At 40.1% G+C, this 19,305-nt stretch overlaps 2 protein-coding genes across 2 annotated transcripts; both read left to right on the plus strand.

Moving 5' to 3' along the window:
- Positions 1 to 680: 680 nt before the first annotated feature.
- tradd (tnfrsf1a-associated via death domain) lies at positions 681 to 9,927 on the plus strand. The gene is made up of 5 exons (XM_078249591.1): positions 681 to 789; positions 5,193 to 5,347; positions 5,475 to 5,755; positions 6,516 to 6,663; positions 9,196 to 9,927. Exons 2-5 carry the CDS (start codon positions 5,194 to 5,196, stop codon positions 9,492 to 9,494), a joined length of 882 nt encoding a protein of 293 aa, XP_078105717.1. The 5' UTR covers positions 681 to 789; position 5,193; the 3' UTR covers positions 9,495 to 9,927.
- Positions 9,928 to 11,057: 1,130 nt separating this feature from the next.
- On the plus strand, positions 11,058 to 19,142 carry gnao1b (guanine nucleotide binding protein (G protein), alpha activating activity polypeptide O, b). The gene is made up of 8 exons (XM_078249600.1): positions 11,058 to 11,525; positions 11,649 to 11,691; positions 14,853 to 14,994; positions 15,330 to 15,490; positions 15,584 to 15,712; positions 15,825 to 15,954; positions 17,214 to 17,367; positions 17,467 to 19,142. The coding sequence occupies exons 1-8, from the start codon at positions 11,408 to 11,410 to the stop codon at positions 17,652 to 17,654; spliced, it is 1,065 nt and encodes a 354-aa protein (XP_078105726.1). The 5' UTR covers positions 11,058 to 11,407; the 3' UTR covers positions 17,655 to 19,142.
- The last annotated feature ends 163 nt before the right edge of the window (positions 19,143 to 19,305 follow it).

Raw genomic sequence — 19,305 nt, forward strand, 5'->3', positions numbered from 1 at the left:
GATTAATCCTTTACTCGATTATATGAAGAAGAAAAAATGGTAAAAATGTTTGTCTTCCAAGTGCTTGTCTATCTGACCAACAGTCAAAAACTCAAAGATATTTAGTTTATAATGATATAAAACAGGAGGAAAAACGAACCATCCTCACATGACAAGCTGGAACTTTATTTGCTTGTAAGTTGCTGATTAACTTGACTAATTTCGGCACCAGTGGCTAAAATTAGTAGGCTTCTTAGTAAGGTACTTTGCATTGTTAAGGGATCTTTTAGCAGATGTTTACAGCTGTTAACCAAGAATAAATCAGCAAATACGGCCACAGTAACAAGGAAAACGTTACAGAAACACAAGGCTTAACATTGGATAGGCTAGAGAGACTCTATCTAGTCGTTAAAATTGACAGCATAGTGTGCCATCATTTACAGTAGCCTACCACTGATTAAGTCACTTGACCAAAGTGAAGTCGCCTTCAGACACTTCCTTGATTTCCTATTAAACTAATTATTTTAACTGTCATCAGTTTTACTCCTTAAATTACTGATTACAAATTTCAGTCGAAAGGAATAATAACCGGGAAATGTTCAAGTTAAAGATATGTGAGATATTCCGCCATTAAAAAAAACCACTTCCTGCCTGTCATGATTTTTCTCCCTAGGCGTCATGTTGATTTCCACCAATCAGAGAGTTCCTTGATTCCTGCTCAGCCAATGGGAGGCCAGGAAGTTATTACCGTGTCAGTGGGTGTGATCCCGCAGAAGGAAGCGTTACCGAACAATATATCAAAATTTTAAGGTAAGTTTGTACCGACTTTAACAAAGAGTTATTGTACAGTAAATCTAAAGATGATGAGTTAGAAAACATGTCTGCCTGGTCCTGTGTCTTTCACACTTTTAGCAGTTTGGTCGCACCGTGGCCGAAGTTTTATGGCAGTTCAGTCCACTGTATGTGAGGTTTACCAACGTGAACTGAGCTCTCACAATAACCCACCGAGCTCCATTCATGTCTTTAACGTTTTAACAAAACTTTTCCATTATAAAAAACAGACGGTTTATGTCTCAGGTTGGTTGAATCAAGCTGTAACGTTACTGCTGCTGTAAAATTCTTGATAAAAACATTCACACCTGTGGCAGCAGGTAACTAGCTAACTTCACGTACTTGTAACTAACCGAAACTCACGTTACGTTACCTGTAAGGGAATGTCAAACAAAAAATACTGTAACAGTACTGTGGAAAACGCATACTTGATTTGTCAAACAGACTGCTGGAGCCTCGTATTAGCTTCACGTGAACGTTTGAATTATTTATTGCAAAGAATGCAGGGTTTGTCCCGCATCCCTCACAAGCTGGAGCCCCCAAATGTTATCCACTTTGCTTTTTTGTTTATCATTTTGATGTTAAATGAATAATTGGCTAATTATTTCAGCACCCTGATCACCTTTCTAAGTAACATAGGTTCCTTGTTGTAATTCATTGTTGTCACTTACCTTGTCTGTCGATTTACAAAACGGACGGTTCTGTCCGGTTGGTCAAATCACACTGTAATGCTTAGAATTGCTTCTCTTTGTGGACAGCATGAACAGAGGGAATGATTACTCCGACCAATAATTCTATCTGTGTATATATACCCTGTGTGTATTGTTTTAAGACAGAAGGCTATATAGGCTATAGGCTATACTTAAAGCCCCTACACACCCATGGTCCACCTACACAGATGTTTAGACTTTTTCTACCTGATTAGACCTCTTCTCAGAACTGTGGACATCACTCTCCTGTAGCTTCAGGGTACAACAAACTTACCCCTCTATCATAGTAGGCTAGTACATAGAGTGTGGTGACATCCTGTAATTCCCAGAATAGCTTTATCTAACTTTAACCTGATTCCTATGTTTATGACTTGCAAGTGTTCACATTACAGGACAACTCAGGACATTCATATGATTACAGAGTTGGTTTTGTCTCACAAAAACTGTGCATGGACAATATAACATAGCTGGATGTCCCTCATTTTCGGCCGGATGTCCCTCACCTTCCACTTTCTTTGCGTTGGTATTCTAAACTGCGGTCCATTTGGGATACATACTCCGAGCTAGTACGGACAATCAATTATATTTATCTTTTTTTTTTGTAAAATTCTCATCACACTCCACAGCCATTTTAATTCCAGAGCTTGCCTCCCTAGGTGCACATGTTCCACCAAAACAAGTTTCGTCCCGAGGCCATTTGACACCATACCTGCACCGGCGCTTAGCGCCCAAGACGGTTGTGATTGGTTCAAAGAAATGCCAAAAAACCAGAGTACGTTTTTCTCCTATCCCGGAATAATGTGTGGACTAGCCAGACCTTCCTCCGCAGCGCTGCGGAGGAAGGTCTGGCAATGCGAGGCTAGGTCTGTGTAAACAATTTATTAGTGCTGAAAGTCAATTTTATGTCAATGTTTTCTATTAGTTGATTTGTTGATTGACAAAAAAACTAATGATAATATGATGATATATTGATAATTTAAGTAATTTATCAATCAAAATGGCAAATTTGCTTTTCAAATGTGAGAACCTTTTGCATTTCTCGGTTTCATATCATTGTAAATGGATTGTTTTGGGGTTTCAGACCGGTCGTCAGACAAAACAAGCAATTTGAAGATTCGGTCTGGTGAAGGGCATTTGATTGATTCACCAAAAGATAATACCAGATAACAGTCCCACAGGTCCCTTAACTTTACATATGGAGCTATAAAGCACTATAGACAACAACACAAAACAGACAGAAACAAGCATCATCTCACATCATCACAAAAAGGTAAAATTACTAGTCTGTGGAAGCACATCTTTGTGATAATTCAATATTTATTTCACCTAAATGTCAGGAAAGCTCTCAAGGGAATACTAGAGGTGGCCTTTTGGCAGCAAAAGCTACATGATATATTTTAAGCTGCTGATGATCACTTAATCCTCATACAGCTGTTGAAAAAAATCTCACAGTAGACTTCCAGAGTACCGGTAGATAGGATAGCACATAATTACATACTGGCTAAATTGTGGAGATTCCTGTAGACCCAGTAGCCAAGCATACTGCAAAATGTATTAGTGAAACATGAGGACATGCATATAATCCAGCTCAGAGGATGCTCTTTCCACACAGAGAGCTCTGCATCCTGTGCATGGAGACAACACCAACTGTGAGCTAACGGGCTCCAGTGGTTCATTCAGAATACAGGAGTTAGGGACTGGACTGGGGGAGGGGAGGACTGAGATTATACATGTTTTATGTAATGAGGGTTTCAAAAGGAAGCTGGGGTAAAAAAGGGTAAAGTGGAGTGAGGCCACAACAACCAGGGACCACTGGGACAGAAGTGGGTTTAACTCCAGGAGGAAACAAATTCCTGGCTGTCACAGGCAGTTATATTTAGATAGGTTGTATGATTTATTTCCCTCTTCGCGTTGATTGGGAATGGTATCATCGGCCGATGAAAGGAAAAGTATATTGAACATTTCATCACATCTCAAGTTCAGAATCTGATGGACAGTTCAGAGAAATGGTTGTGTAACTGAGACAGTATCAACTCTTTTTGTCACCACATGTGTTTCATTTCATCATTTAGTGTAACATGTCAGAAAACGGTGATAAATGCCTACCACAATATAACAAAGCCAACGGTGATGAAATAGATGACCAACGATAAACAATTTACAATCGTAGAAAACAACAAATCCTCACATACATGAAGCTGAACCAGTGAATGTTTGGCAACTTTGTTTGGAAATTACTTAAACAATTACGCTCTAACATATTCTATGCCCCATAGAAACCACTCTACCTTATTAATTCATAACTCCACTCAAAGATCAACTGCAGTTAAATCGCATATTAAGTATTTGAATTGCTATTTTTTCTCTCAGTTCTTATCATTTTGGTGCTGGTGATTCTCCTTTGGGGCTGGCTAAAACCTCTTTGGGGGGCGCCAGAAATTACTCTATGCAGGAAAAACCCTGATTTCCGATGTCTGCGTACAGTAAAGGCAAAGAGAAATCTATTCATGTGCCATTTTTGACAATTTGATGAACAAAACTGTCTATTTTGCTTGAGTAAATGAAACCCCAGTTAACAAAAGTGCTTAAAAAATACTAATATTTAAATACTACTGGTAAAATCATCGGGGGAGTCCCGCACAGCCTGACTGAGATAAGCGCTCCTATTCAAGTTTATGTTCTGCTTGTTCAACGGTTGTTTGGTAAACTGCTATTAAAGGTGACTACTTAGTTTTGTTATTAAATTGTCACAACACAACAGTAAAATATTGAATGTAATCATGAATATTGTGATTTGCTACCTCCCTAATCCTTTGGTAGTGTTGACCTTTGTGGGTTTTAGTTTTATTCGGGTCTTATGATATTATCATATGAAATGGTTGTAGTATTATGTAATAGTAGCCCTTCTCAAAAATCCTTAAAATGAACAAAACAAGCAGTCACTTATTTTCTATTAAAGCAAATTCTATTGATTGATGTATCCCATTTTATTGAAGAATTGTAAATGGACTAAGCAACAGCCATACAGATGTTGCAAATATACACAGAGAAAAAATACATTCTGGTTAACTGACTGCTGGATACACATTAAACGGAAATAAAAAAAGAGACAACTTCACATATTTATTGTAATCTGACTTTTGAATGGAGACATCCCTGGAGAAAATGGAGGATAATCTAGGCATTTCACGGGGATGGAAAGCGTCCTGATTTCTCCTGCCTATCTGGAAGATGGTATCTTCTTGACCTTTACAACTCCCAATATCACAGCAGGCTATTTGATGACTTGTAAACTTCTCAGGGTCTTTACTTTAAACCTGTTTGAAGTGAAGGGCTCTCTTTCTTTTTCAGGTTTACATAATTCTTCATACAGTTAACACAGATGTTGGGGAGAGCTGTGGACACACAACATAAACAAACATCTTTAGCTGATGTTATGTTATGTTATGAAGTGGAACGCACCCAAAATAAAGTGGCGATAATGATTCTTTCTCCAGGATATTTTACAGCAACTCAGCACACGCTCTTTGGCTTTTACTCTTTGCTCTACACATTTAGTGTATTTGTAGACTTGTGTTATCTTCTTCTGCACATCAGACGGCGGATCCTTTGATGTTGTCAGCTCACCATTGAATGAACAAAAATGTGCTGTGTCTCAAATTGTGTTCACAGGATGGCAGACAAGACCGTGGATCGTGGGCCATGGACAGGATGTGCGGTTATGTTTCTGCAGTCGCTCTGTCCTGGTGTGAACCTGCTCTCTCTCTACAAAGACCGAGAACAGGGAAAGTTCATCGTTTTTAAAGTCATCAAGCTGACACTTACAGGTGAGCGCTCTAGTAAGGATCTGTTAGGCATACCTAGTATACTAATTAAGATAAAAGACCCACTTATCTCAACAAATCTGTATTTTCTGGGATGTCACATAAATGAATCGGAATTTTCCGTTGTCAGATTCTGCAGGAGGTCTAGGTGGTTATGAGATACTTAAGGTCCATGACGCTGATCCCTTTCTGGGGGTGGAGGTGAAGTTTGAGGATGTGGCAGCATGTCAGCAGTTCCTTGAGAGCTACAGCTCTGGAGCGGTGCGTCAGTCCCTCTCGCAACACGCATGCCGGCTTCTTGCACTCCCCCAAGAGTTCACAGTGGAAACTCAGCTCAAGGCCAGCACTTACATCCTGGATCTCTATCTGGACAAGCTGGAGCTTTGCCTGCAGCACATCCACCTGTCACAGGTATACTGGATGTTTCTGTTTGTCTGTTCTTTGGCGATTTAGCTCCAGTATTTCAAAATTTTAAGTAGTCGATATTTAGCCAAGGTAATCGGACTGAATTTTCATTTAATTTCACGTCATTCAGTCAGCCTGACATTGTGTTTGTGTCAGCCAATTTCTTCATGTGATTTAGTTTTGGCCTAACCAATCACTAGCGAGTGATATATTGTGCTTACCTTATTTTCATGACCGGGAACAGTTGCAGTTAACTTTTTCCCAATATTAAATAAGTCAATTTAGGAGTTGTTATCGCTGCACAATTTTAACATTTCTCCTTAATAGCCTCCATGAGTTTGGGAAAAAATCTAAATTAATTTAAACAGCTCCAGGAAGATCTTGAATAACAGCATCAAATGGAAAAAGAACGTCTTTGGAAAAACACTTTGCTTTCTCTTTGTGAAGTTTAATTGACATCTGACGCCACGTGTCTGTTGGTATAAAATGTTTTGTTTTTTTTTTTTAAGATTTCCTGTATATTAACTGCAAAAACATAGTAGTATATAGTAAATATTACATACAATTAATATGTAGTATAGACATAGTCAGTGTGAGTCTATGATGACAGGCCAGATTAATAAAGCTTAGAGAAGGAAAGAGCAGCAAAACCCTACAAACGTGAATCCTGTGGGTGGCACAATGTACACTCGCACATCATAAAGTAATTGTTCACCTAAATGTTCTCATTCATTTTATTAAGTGACCTTTCGTCATTTTGTGTCAGCCGGAGCGCCTGCGCGATGAGGAGATTGATCATCTGGAGCAGCAGCTGCAGACTCAGGCCCTCCGCCCAGCCCCACAGTCGACCCCTGTCCCACTGGAAGAGTCTCCCGTCCCCAGCAACTGCTTCAAATTTCAGAATAAAGTCTTTGGTGAGTCAAGACGACCATTTCTACTTTTGAGTCTTGTGTAGTGTGTCCTTTACAGACTTAGTGCCAGACCTTTGGCCAGAAGAGGTCACAATAGAGATTAAAAATGCATTTATATCAGATAAAGACATATATTTGTTTTCATTTTTTGGTGCTTGGTGCCTTTTTATTATTAGATTCGCCGAAAGCACACGGTTCAGTGACATATGGTGGAGAAACCTTGCTGTCAACTTTAAATGACCCTACAGTTTGTTTGTTTTTTGGTGTATTTAGGACTTTACTACAAATTGTGTGCACACTACATTACTTTCAATCAGTTTTCAAAGCACACCATTATTTTAAAGATAAATGTATTTCCTATCTTCCAGGCAGCCATTTTTTTTTTTTAGTTCATCCAACAACGTGTTAAAGGGAAGTTGAGATAAGAAACTTGCTTGTAATAAATAATCCATATTGATTTTTTACGGTTGTGTCATTGCTGCATCAATCAATCAATCAATCAACATTTATTTATATAGCACTTTACAGCAACCAGCAGGTATCCAAAGTGCTTTACATCAAGAACCATGAATAAAACAGCATAACATACAATAAAAAGAATAAAAACATAGAAAACAGTCAAATCAGAAAAGGTTACTTAGAAACAGGAGAAGTATTAAAAGCCATTCTAAATAAATAAGTTTTGAGTTTGGATCTAAAGAGAGCTACATCTGTAGTAGTGTGAATATCAGGGGGTAACTTGTTCCAGAGTCTTGGGGCAGCAACTGCGAAAGCCCGATCACCCCGCAGTTTATACCTTGACCTTGGGACTTGTAAAACTAGTTGATTTGAAGACCGCAATGACCTGTTGTGCTCACGAAGGGTTAACATCTCGGACAAATACTCCGGGCCCAGGCCATTTAAGGCCTTGAAAACGAACATTAAAATCTTAATATCGATTCTAAAACGCACCGGGAGCCATGGTTGTATTGTTTTGAAACCTCTTTAATGTTGGTGTGTCCTTGTCCTTGTTGGAAGCCTCCTCACTGAGATCTGTTGGTCTGCAGTCAAGAAGATTTCAATGCGAGAAGCCAACAACTTCATGTTATTTTTTTCACAACATTCAACACTGACAGCATATGAATTCAGTGCCGTTTGTCAGCTGACTCTCTAATCCAACCTTTCATAAATTGATCCTCAGTCGTTGGGAAGAGATTAGTGCCAGCAGATAATGTATTTGAATTGCATTGATTTGAATTTGTCGACCTCATTTTGAACTGTTAAATTAACATTAACTGATGAGGCACTACAGTGTCTTGAAAGTTAATTTTAATTTTCGTATTTAGTTAATTAAAGATTTGATTTGAGTTCATGTAAATGTAGATTCAGCTTCCTCAGACACACTACTGTGTCTGGGCATCAGGGACTCCTGTTCCCTCAGTGCCTCCTCCAAGGCCTTCAACAGCCCGAGCTGACCTCGTTTCAAGTTGACTCTGAATAATGAAAACTGATTTCATCAAAATAACATATTTTAGAGGGGAATAGGTTTTACATCACATCGCCTGTACCAGTGATATAATTTGCCTTAGAATAGATTGTATTGAGTATGTTTGTGAGACTCAAAGTGTGCATACACACTGAGTTTCCGAGTATGAGTATTTACAGATTTTGAAAGTGACAAAGGTGGTGCAGACAGTTTATGAGCGATCAATGTGTTAGAATTGGGGTGTTGTGAGTTAAATGTCCCGGTGCTATTAGGGGGGTGTCACTGTCACAAACATCAACCTGCATGCGGTCCACTTTCCCTAGCGTTGTTCATGGGTCCCAACTGTAGTCCTTCGATAATAAGTCAGTTTTTCCATGGATTATATTTCCTCTACAACATGTCCAGCCACTGTTGTGGTCTCGGAGGGTCACATTTCAACCAGCGCCTTGTGATGGCCTTTTTTCATGCAGTTATTTTGAATTTTAGATTTTGAATAGATAGTTGTCCTTCTTTTGAATTATGTCCCCGTGTATCAGTCCCAGGTACACACTCCGGGGGTCCCTGGGAATCTTGTAGCATAAAATCTTCTCAAAAATCTGAAAAACCCTGTCCCAGAATGTTTGTATTGTCATAACTGGCCATTTTTTGTGAGTGTCTTCAGTATTGCTGCAGTATTTTTTTTTTTTTTTTTATATATGTAGGGTGTAATAAAAAAGCAGATTAAATTCTTCCAATCTGAATTCCCTCCATCTTTTAAAGCTACTGGAAGTTTGTTGCATTTTACACATGGAATGTGAATCACCCTTCAACAGTTTAATGTTCAGTAATCAATGGTGTGGTAATGGCTCAAAGAAAGATACCCAACAACAGTTTCTTTTGAAAAACAGAATGATTAATGTATATACAAATCTTGTTGATCCTATAAGGTTAAGGTGCAAGTCTGTAAGTTATTCTTGGAAATATTTACTGTCTACACACAATTATTCTTATTAACCAAAGTGTATGTAATCACAGTTAAGTTCAGTCTACATTAATGTCTTTTCCTCCATCCTTTACATCTGGCCCATCAGAGGACCGAATGCTGACGCCGACAGATGTTCAGAGCTTTTCTAACGGAGTGGGCCGTCAGTGGAAACATGTAGGGAGGGCCTTGGGGAAGAGCTGCCGGGCTTTGAAGGGTCCAGCCATAGACAACCTGGCCTATGAGTATGAGAGAGAAGGCCTGTATGAGCAAGCCTATCAGCTGCTCAGCCGCTTCATCCAGGCGGAGGGCAGAGCGGCCAAGCTGAGCCGGTTGGTCAAAGCACTGGAGGACTGCAAACTCACCAGCCTGGCTGAAAATATTCTGGACATACAGCCACGAGAGTAACTCTGTGTGCTTTTGTTTCGTGTGTACGCATCGTGAAAACTGAGGAGCGGTTGACTCTGTCCTGCCTGCTTTTACAGTATGTTTGTTATTGATTGAGTGACTGTCATTCAAAATCATTTGTGTGTGTGTGTGTGTGTGTGTGTGTGTGTGTGTGTGTGTGTGTGTGTGTGTGTTTCAGACAGGTCACATGCTAAGAATTGATTCATATCTTGATTTGCTTTTTAGTTTTATTGTTTTTGTATTTAGAGGAAATGATCTGTCATCACTGTTTAAAAGATATACTGTCTTGAGTTTAATGCACTGTTTAAACCTCTTTTGTTTGTGCTTTATAAGTCAATTTACAGATGAAGCCTTCCACAACTGAAGGTTATTGATTATTTTTTTTCCTACAAAATGGGTGCAAACTAATTAAATGGTTGTAAAAAACAAAAAAGTCTTTTATGTTTGTGTTTGATGCATTAGTGTAATTAAAACTGAAAACATTATTTTGACAAAATTCCCTCAGGTATAATTTAGTGTTTAATCCTCCCTCCCTACCATCACTCATGTCGCTCACACACACGCGCATGCTCATATGATTAAACTGTGCTGATTACTGATGTGTGTATGGGCCTGCATGTGTCACATTGTGGAAGCTTCAGAGAGGTAGAGGTGTGTGTGTGTGTGTGTGTTTTATCACAGCTCGGCTGTCAAAAAAGGAAATTTATTTGGAGTCTCTTCAGGTTGAGCTTCTCTGCTGGTTTCCATTCAGGGTCCACTGTTAAAATCCCAACCCCCCTTTTACTCTTGATACACTTGACCATCCATCCAGATGTGATGTGTGGATTAGAAGCTCTTATCACACACACAAACACTTATTATTGCTATATGGTCACAACCCCCAACATACACAGTTTTATAAGTTATGATAAACACACATCTGGTGTATGTCTGCTGTAACCAGGAGACAGTAATATCTATGACATATGGAGGAGTAGAGAAAAGGTGGCTTTGAAACAACATGATCATAATGAAGGGTGATTACTTAAATCCATAGAAAAAAGAAATTTGATGACTATTATTTTTTTTTAATTATTATTTTAGAGTGTGGTTGTTGGCTAGTCCAGGATCTGAATCCCCATCCACTGCGTTTTACTTTAATGTAAAGCTACTCTTCCACAATTGATTATCCAACTACAGTATTTCCGAATATAATTGTTATGTAGGCTAATTTAAAAAAACAAAACAAAAAAATTACAGTTTGTCTTGTGTTCTTGAGCACCAACACGCCCGTGTTTTAGGCCTGCTTATGTTTTTAAACGTCAGTGCGATCCTTGTACAACAGGAGAATATCAGGTTTGGGGCGTTTTAATTTCAACAACAGCACAATTCCCAGTAATACCAAGACAAGAGGGCAACATTTGGTATTTAAACGGCCCTTTCATTTGAATAATCTTTCATAGAACGTGATTAAAGCTCGGCTGCTCTGACGTAAGCGAGATTGTCCCGTAGGTGAGTCTCGCGCAGCCAGCCCTGCTTCCCTCCTCTTCCTCTCGCGCCCCTCCTGCCTGCCTTCGTGAAAAGATACGATGAAATCGCTCGCGCTCGCTGTCATCATCATCAGCGCCGCCCTGTAGAGAGAGAGAGAGCCCCCCCTCCCCACCTAACAACAACCCCAACCCCGCAGGCTCGAGCACAACGACCCCACCCCCCAACCCCCTCTGAGAGAGGAGACGGAGATAGAGAGGCACTAACAGAGTCACGGAGAGAAGACTGTTTCGGGATCCCGGCTCTGTTTTGCCCTCAATCCGGGCCTAATGCTGTAGCAGACAGCGCAGGAGGAGAGCTCGAGCGAGAGACAACGCACTGATTGAGAGTCGGTGAGGGACAGGGCGGACCGGAGAGACGACGGGATTGCTCATTCGCTTGGAGACATGGGATGTACACTGAGCGCCGAGGAGCGCGCTGCTCTGGACCGGAGCAAGGCCATCGAGAAAAACCTGAAGGAAGACGGGGTGGTCGCCGCCAAGGACGTCAAACTGCTTCTGCTCGGTAAGAGAAGAGCCTCTCCGGCCGGGGGCTCGGTTTGGTTGTGGTGGCACTGCATGGGGCGGAGGTGCTCTCCGTGGTACTGATTTCATTGCCGGCTCTCACTCTGCCCTCCGTTCTTTACAGGCGGCGGAGAGTCCGGTAAAAGCACCATCGTCAAACAGATGAAGTAAGTGTCTCTTTTTTTGCTTATCTTAACCCGCTCCGACTCAGCCAGAGTAAAAGGCCCGAGATTGCGCCTCCCATATCTGTGCTAAGGCAGGTTGAGCCGCCATGTTTCGAGAGGCCGTAGCCCCGGAGGAGTGCCGGTGACTCGAGCACCTCCTGCAGACAGACGGCTGCGGAGGCCGCCCCGGTGCGTCCCAGGGTGCTGTTCATTGCCTGGGTGCTGAAATGTGGTTAACGAGGGTTTTACTGACTACAGGGAGTGTGCGACTAGGGATATGTGGTTGTTGTTCCTCCGTGCGTGTGCGCGTGCGTGCGTGAGCGCGCGCGCGCGCGTACGTGTGTGTGTGTGTGTGTGTGTATTACATTGAGGTCACTACAGCTCCATTAGTGAATACCTCTGCTTTTAATCTTAATGGCTTTAAGTGCCCGATATCGCCGGGAGTACTTTTCCTATAAAGCGGATTTACGCAGAAATATGGCTTCTAAAACCGCATCTAAACCTTCCCCTGTCTAAGCTAAATCACTCTTTGATTTTTTTAAATCACTGTTGTTGTTTTCTCTAAACCACTTAGTTAAGTTTCTAGATGTTTCAGTGCGGAAAAAGCACGGCCCGTTGTATATTTTTTTTCTCCATGTGAAACATCTTTCCCAGTGTTTGTGGGTAGCAGTGTGTCTCTCTGCCTCCGTCCTGCTCACCGCATCCCGGCCTGCAGTGCACTGACTGCACCCTCCCTCCCTCGCCTTTCTTCCTTCCATGCCCTGCTTCCTCCTCTTCCCATCACCTCATTATCCTCCCTGTGGTTTCTGGTTGTCCATAACTCACTGCTGTACCATGAGCACAAGACACTGGGCCCAAATAGTGTTTACAGATACTTTCCAGGGTTTATTATCCCCGAAAATAAGTAGCAGATGGATGGGTTTTACTACACAGTCTGGGTCATAAAGTTTAGGTATTGGAGGCTAAGTTTAGCATGTTCTCCTGTGATTTGTCCACTCATCATCAACACATGATGTGCTGGTCAGAATAAAGGTTTCATATTGTGTAATTCAGGCATGGATGTGGTGGTTTTATAATTGCAATGAGATTGGTGTGTGTGTGTGTGTGTGTGTGTGTGTGTGTGTGTGAGAGAGAGAGAGAGAGAGAGAGAGAGAGATAGAGAGTCTGAAAGGTTGCAAGAAATTTTGACAATTTTTAAAAACCTTAAAATGGTCAGAATCCCATAGCTGGAAAGATGTATAAATAAAGTAGATTTGGGGTTTGAATTATACTACTTCATTGAGGGTGATGTAGTACTGCAGAAATGTCAGTGGTGTCTATTTTTTACATTTTTTTTGTAAAAACGCTTGTGACTGATCAGTTCTCATCAATTGCGCATACTATATATAGAGCTGAAACGATTAGTCCATGACATTAAGAATTAATCTGCAACTATTTTGATAACCTCCTAATCGTTTAAGTATTTTTTTTATAAAGCAACAATTCCCTGCTTCTGACTTTATTAAATGTCAATATTTACTGGTTTTCTTACTTCTCTATGATATTAAGTTGAATATCTTTGAGTTTTGGACTGTTGGTTTGACAAAATGACAGATTTGAAGATTTCCCTTTGAGTTTTGTAAAAAAAAATTTGTTTTTGTTTTTTTTTACTACTTTTCTAAATTCTTTATAGACCAAAGGCAAGGCAGCTTTATTTGTATAGCACATTTCAGCAACAGGGCAATTCAAAGTGCTTTACATAAAAACAGATAAAATACGAGAATAAAAGTTACAAGAAATGAAACATTAAAGAGCAGTTAAACAGTTAAATATATAAAAGCAGATAAAATAGGAATAGGAACCAAACAAGTACTGATATAATGAGAAAATAATCAGCAATTTAATCGCTAAGGAATATGTTTGATAGTTACAGCTTTAACTGTATATTAATTTAAACTTCAGTTTTTGACTTGTGAGGCCCACAAGCATTTTGCATACACTGAATGCACAAAATATAAAATAAAAACACCTCTTTGAGGGTTTCCCCCAAGCACCAAGACGCTGACACATCTCTCACCTAAACAATAGTCACAATTATTTTAGACCTGAAACAATTAGTTGAATTGAATAATTAAATAAGCTGCAACTATTTACATGATCAAATTGCTTTAGTCATTTTTGTTAAATAGTTTTGTTTCCCAAACATTTTCTGGTTCCTGTTTCTTAAATGTGAGGATTTGATGCTTTTCTTTGTCTTACATGATAGTAAATTGAATCTCTTTGGGACTGTTGGTCAGACAAAATAAGACATTTGAAGACGTAGCCTTGAGCTGTGGAAAAATAAAATGTGCATTTTTCACTATTTTCTCATATTTCATAGACAAAGCAATTAATCGGCACATTAATTGCTAATAAAAATTAACCGTTAATTGCAGCCCTACATTATTTTACAGCCTTTGCTGTGTGAAACTTCAGCTTTGCTCCTTTCCCCTAAAGGTTAATGTTGTATTTCATAAAACTGTTAATTTTTAGGATGTTAGTGGAGGTGGCCACTGCTATAAAACCTCTTTTCATAATGAGCTCTGGTGAAGTGAATTTCACAAAGGAGGTAAAGAGAAGCTGCTGAAGTTTAAATGTGTCAGAAAGTGAAGACTCCCATATTTTATAGATTCAGTCAGGGTGAGGGTGTGCTGATGGCTAATTGAAGGTTTGCAGTGCACTGTGTCATACTAAATGTAACAGTACAGTTCTATGTGGTGTGATTGATTGGTGCTCTGACTGATTCCACTAATAAATTATGAATGGCTTAAATATCACATTACTATCCAATTACAGATCACACACTGAGACTGTGATCAATTCCCATCCCATTATACAGTGACACACTTAAAGATGCATTTTAGATAGCAATGGAAGGATGAAGGGAGAGAGGACTATAATTGTCTTTAATGCCAAGAATCATCTGGCACACACACACACACACACACACACACACACACACACACACACACACACACACACACACACACACACACACACACAGAGAAAAACCTCTGCCAGAACATCTGGACCTCTTATCGTAAAAAAGACAATTATTCAGGACTGCAGGAACATATGGATATGTGTGACTTATTCTCTTTAGTCCATGCCTGTGTCTTTGTGTTAATATCTGTGTGCAACTGCAGGATTATCCATGAAGATGGCTTTTCTGGGGATGATGTGAAGCAGTATAAGCCTGTGGTCTACAGCAACACCATCCAGAGCTTGGCGGCCATCCTCCGAGCCATGGACTCACTGGGCATCGAGTTTGGAGACAAGGATAGAAAAGTTAGTCTCACAGTTACCCTCCAGCTGAAATGTTCACCTACAGACTGCTGAGAAACTGAGATTTTATTTATGTTTAAGGGTTGAAATCTTATACTTCCAAATCATGGCTTGAGAATAATCAGAAGATTGTTTAGTGTGATAAATCCCACTATCTGCTTGGGTTAAGGCATCTAGTTGATGTCCCTCACATGGACTTGTTGCTAGTCAAACTGGAACTGTCATTTAAAGAAATCAGAAATCTTAAACCACAATACCTGTACAACAGGTGATTAAAAATAAATCCACAGTATAATTTTGTTCCTCTTTCCCTGATCTTATGAAATGTATCCATCCAGGCGGATGCTAAGCTGGTGTGCGATGTGGTCAGTCGTATGGAGGACACAGAGCCATACTCTGCAGAGCTTCTTACTGCTATGAAGCGTGTATGGACCGATGCTGGGACTCAGGAGTGCTTCAGCCGTGCCCGGGAATACCAACTCAACGACTCTGCTCAATAGTAAATACAGATATAGACTATAAGAACCCATATTTGCAAAAAATAACCACCCATTCTCTATTCCACATTCTTCTTGATCTTTGTCGTTATCAGCTACCTGGACAGTCTAGACCGGATCGGGGCAGCAGACTACCAGCCCACAGAGCAGGATATCCTGAGAACCCGAGTGAAGACTACTGGTATCGTCGAAACCCACTTCACCTTCAAAAACCTCCATTTCAGGTAGCGTACATGTAGCTCACAACAACTTGGCCTTTGTTGTTGGCATTTTGTGTAAGATTAGGTTCAGGGATGACAGCTCTGAGTCTGAATTGACTTCTTGCACTTTTTCCAGGCTGTTTGACGTGGGGGGTCAGAGATCAGAGAGGAAGAAGTGGATCCACTGCTTTGAAGATGTGACTGCCATTATCTTCTGCGTGGCTCTGAGTGGATACGACCAGGTGCTCCATGAAGATGAAACAACTGTAAGTGCGTCTCAGTTAATTCAGTCTGAATCCCTCTGATGCATAAATCACGGTGGGACTTTAACTGATGTAAAAGGCGTCCTGGTTGGACATATATGATATATGATATAACTGTAACATCACCAGTTGGATTCTGGACGAGGACCTTTGATGCATTGATATCCTTAATTTGTCTCTTTCCCTCTCTATTTCCCATTTGCTCGTTACTGTTACCTATATATTAAAGGCAAAATGCCACAAAAAAAAGAATCTTAAAGGTCGATAGTTTTACAACGCCAGTGCATTTTTTGTGTCTTTATTCACTTCTTAATGTTCATAGCTTCACTCAAGTCAAACATAGTTATAGAACATACATTCTTATTCATATGTCCAGTATGCGATTTGTCATTTTTTTTTAACAGGGAGTACTAAGTAAGTAAGTATTTAGAGAATATTTAGATCCAAGACGAAACTGACCAAAGGGCTGGACTCAAGAGAAAAAAAAATCCAATTACAAATCTGCTACTTCAGCACCACGGACAGCACCATGGACTTTTCAATACACAGTTAGGCTACTAATATTTCAGGGCCATGGTCGGGGCCATAGATTCTAACTTGCACAAACCTCAGTCTGATAAAGAATCAATGAGCAGACTAGACTAACATATTCAACCATACTGTCTCTGCTACTATGGGATGGAGAGGGGAGTGTAACAGGTTAACATTTAACATTTTGGTCATTTTTCTAACACAGGGAATGACATCCCAACTCGTATCACTAATATGTTACAATTTGTCTGAGAAGGCTTCACAATCTGTAGAACAAACTAACTTTAGACCCTTGATTTTAAATGGGGAGAAACCCCATTAAAAGCAACAGAAGAGGGGCCCTCTTTCAGTACAGACAGTGGAACTATCACTACTACTTTTAATAAACTGTAAAATCATTTCTTTTTTCATTTAACCATTTTTAAATTGATGATTTGTTTACCTATTTCTTCTTTGGTCAGCCAGGTGCTTAGGGTTAGGGTTTAATAATATTTTAAATGTTTATTTGTTCTGTTTTTCATTTATATTAATGAAAAAACCTTTGAAAGATGAATGTATAAAATCCCAGTTGTTTTCCCATACACAATCACTTTGGTATTTATCAGTTACACATGAAGCAATTAGCTGTTGTTGACAAAGTGAACAACAGTTGTTACACTGCCGTTTTAAGTTATTCTACTCCAGGCCCTCTCCTCACACCAACACCAACCACATATTTATTCTTCCTGCAGAACCGCATGCATGAGTCCCTTATGCTCTTTGACTCCATCTGTAACAACAAGTTCTTCATCGACACCTCTATCATCCTCTTCCTCAACAAGAAGGATCTGTTTGGTGAAAAGATCAAGAAGTCACCGCTGACGATCTGTTTTCCAGAATACACAGGTGAGTTTCATTTTTGTAGAGAGCTGCTTCACGAGCAAAATTATGAATGTTGGTGCTTCATGCTTTCTCTCTCTCTCTGTTTCCTCCTTTGTTCTGCAGGTGCTAATACTTACGACGATGCTACTGCATATATTCAGGTTCAGTTTGAGAGTAAGAGCCGCTCTCCCAATAAGGAGATCTACTGTCACCTGACCTGTGCCACAGACACAGGAAACATCCAGGTAGTGTTTGATGCTGTCACTGACATCATTATTGCAAACAACCTTAGAGGGTGTGGCTTATACTGAGGCCTGGCCAAGCACAGAGGTTGTCATGGAGAGTATGAGGTGTTAATAATGATAATTTTGATGATACTTAAACACATAAATATGTAATTCTACACGTCCAAATGGACCCAAAGAGCTGCCGTCCGACACCACACTGAATTATTGCCATAATTTGTTCCCTTTCTCTCGTTTTGATTTCAGTATACAACCCCGTTTTGTCTTATAAAAATGTTTTTTTGAGCTGAATGTTTAATGTTTAGTTGATGACTGTGTCAACAACATTGGAAGGTCAGAAGGGGCAGCACCAGGGTTGTATTCAGCTGGAGCCTCGTTTTACAAAAGAAATACAACGCGAGGAGTGTGCAATGTCATTTTTAACCACAGCGTGGACTATAGTCCCATTCTTTACGTGACATTTTTATGTGGTTTTATATGTAAGTCTCCAGGCATTTATATCTATACTGAATATAGCCTGTTGTGCTCCGTTTGAAGAGCTGCTGTGTGTATGAAGGTGGAGTTGATGATGATAATGATGTTGGGGAGGTGCTGTACTCGTGGCTGAGGCTCATGGTTGGAAAGGAGGCTATTTTAACTTTCAGAAGGGACAAAGCTCTTCTCTCCTTCAGACCCACACATGACTGAGTAGCCTGCAGGTCATTCCCACTCTATATTTTCTCTTTTACTTTAAAACATAATGAGAGGATTCTTCTGTTCAGAGTGGCTGCCCATTTCCATTGGCCTCCTGTAGCGGGAGGAAATGCCTATCAGCCAATGATATCTAAAAAAAACAAAAACAAACATATCGGTGCCAACCATCTGAGGACAGATTAGGATCAGAAATCATAGTTCATGTTCATACTATCAAATATTATTTAAGTAACATATTATTATCGAATGATTTATTTATTTAAGCCTCATGCCCTACATGACTCCTCCTACCTCCTGAAATCCCGTGCCACATATTTATTTCCTGACATGAAAAACTGGGGTACACTGACACCTATCTACAGTTCAGAGGCTAGAAAGCAGCCCTGAAATGACATCTTGTTCTCTGTGTGGTGCTTTACCCTTCAATGTGAATCTGTGTAGAAGTAGAAGACTGCACGAGAACAAGATCATTTGAGGCAGCCTGTCTGGGGAGTTGTGGGTTTTTCCGACCCTCTTCTCCACTGATCGGTAAACAGGGAACCATTATCCCCCCGTCTGTCACATTTCTCTTTTCACGGAGAAAAAGTACAGCTCTCCATTTTCACCTGTGCACCCAGAAATTCATCTTCCCATCCCTGTATACTCTTATCTATCACATATCAGTCCCCATATCCTATCTCCATTTTCACCTTAAAAGCACCGTACTGTATATATATTATGATTATACCAGATTTTTTTTTTTTACTGTGAATGTTTTTGTGCTGCACCCCATCCTATTTGGTAGTTTATTGGTTGCTCTCATGTGGAATGTTTGTGCTGAGCCAATCGAATGTTGTGTTTACATTAAAGCCACACTTTTCCTAACTATTCCTGCTGTTTGTGGTCTGAGTCTGATTACACTGACGAAGGTAAGAGGGTTGATGATAAACTGTATGCTCGCAGCGCATCCTCCCTGCAAAAGTTTAGACCAGGAAATTAGGCTGAACATTATGAAAATGCACCACTTTTAATGCTTCATTGCCTG

Source organism: Sander vitreus, chromosome 1, assembly GCF_031162955.1.
Source record: "Sander vitreus isolate 19-12246 chromosome 1, sanVit1, whole genome shotgun sequence".
Lineage (NCBI taxonomy): Eukaryota > Metazoa > Chordata > Actinopteri > Perciformes > Percidae > Sander > Sander vitreus.

Bases quoted from the DNA above. Each gene is read 5' to 3' on its own strand.
- tradd (XM_078249591.1), top strand. From the start codon at position 5,194: ATGGCAGACAAGACCGTGGATCGTGGGCCATGGACAGGATGTGCGGTT. The intron at 5,756-6,515 runs GTATACTGGATG...ATTTTGTGTCAG, and splicing joins AGCACATCCACCTGTCACAG to CCGGAGCGCCTGCGCGATGA. The intron at 6,664-9,195 runs GTGAGTCAAGAC...CTGGCCCATCAG, and splicing joins ATTTCAGAATAAAGTCTTTG to AGGACCGAATGCTGACGCCG.
- gnao1b (XM_078249600.1), top strand. From the start codon at position 11,408: ATGGGATGTACACTGAGCGCCGAGGAGCGCGCTGCTCTGGACCGGAGC. The intron at 15,713-15,824 runs GTAGCGTACATG...CACTTTTTCCAG, and splicing joins TTCAAAAACCTCCATTTCAG to GCTGTTTGACGTGGGGGGTC. The intron at 15,955-17,213 runs GTAAGTGCGTCT...TTCTTCCTGCAG, and splicing joins TCCATGAAGATGAAACAACT to AACCGCATGCATGAGTCCCT.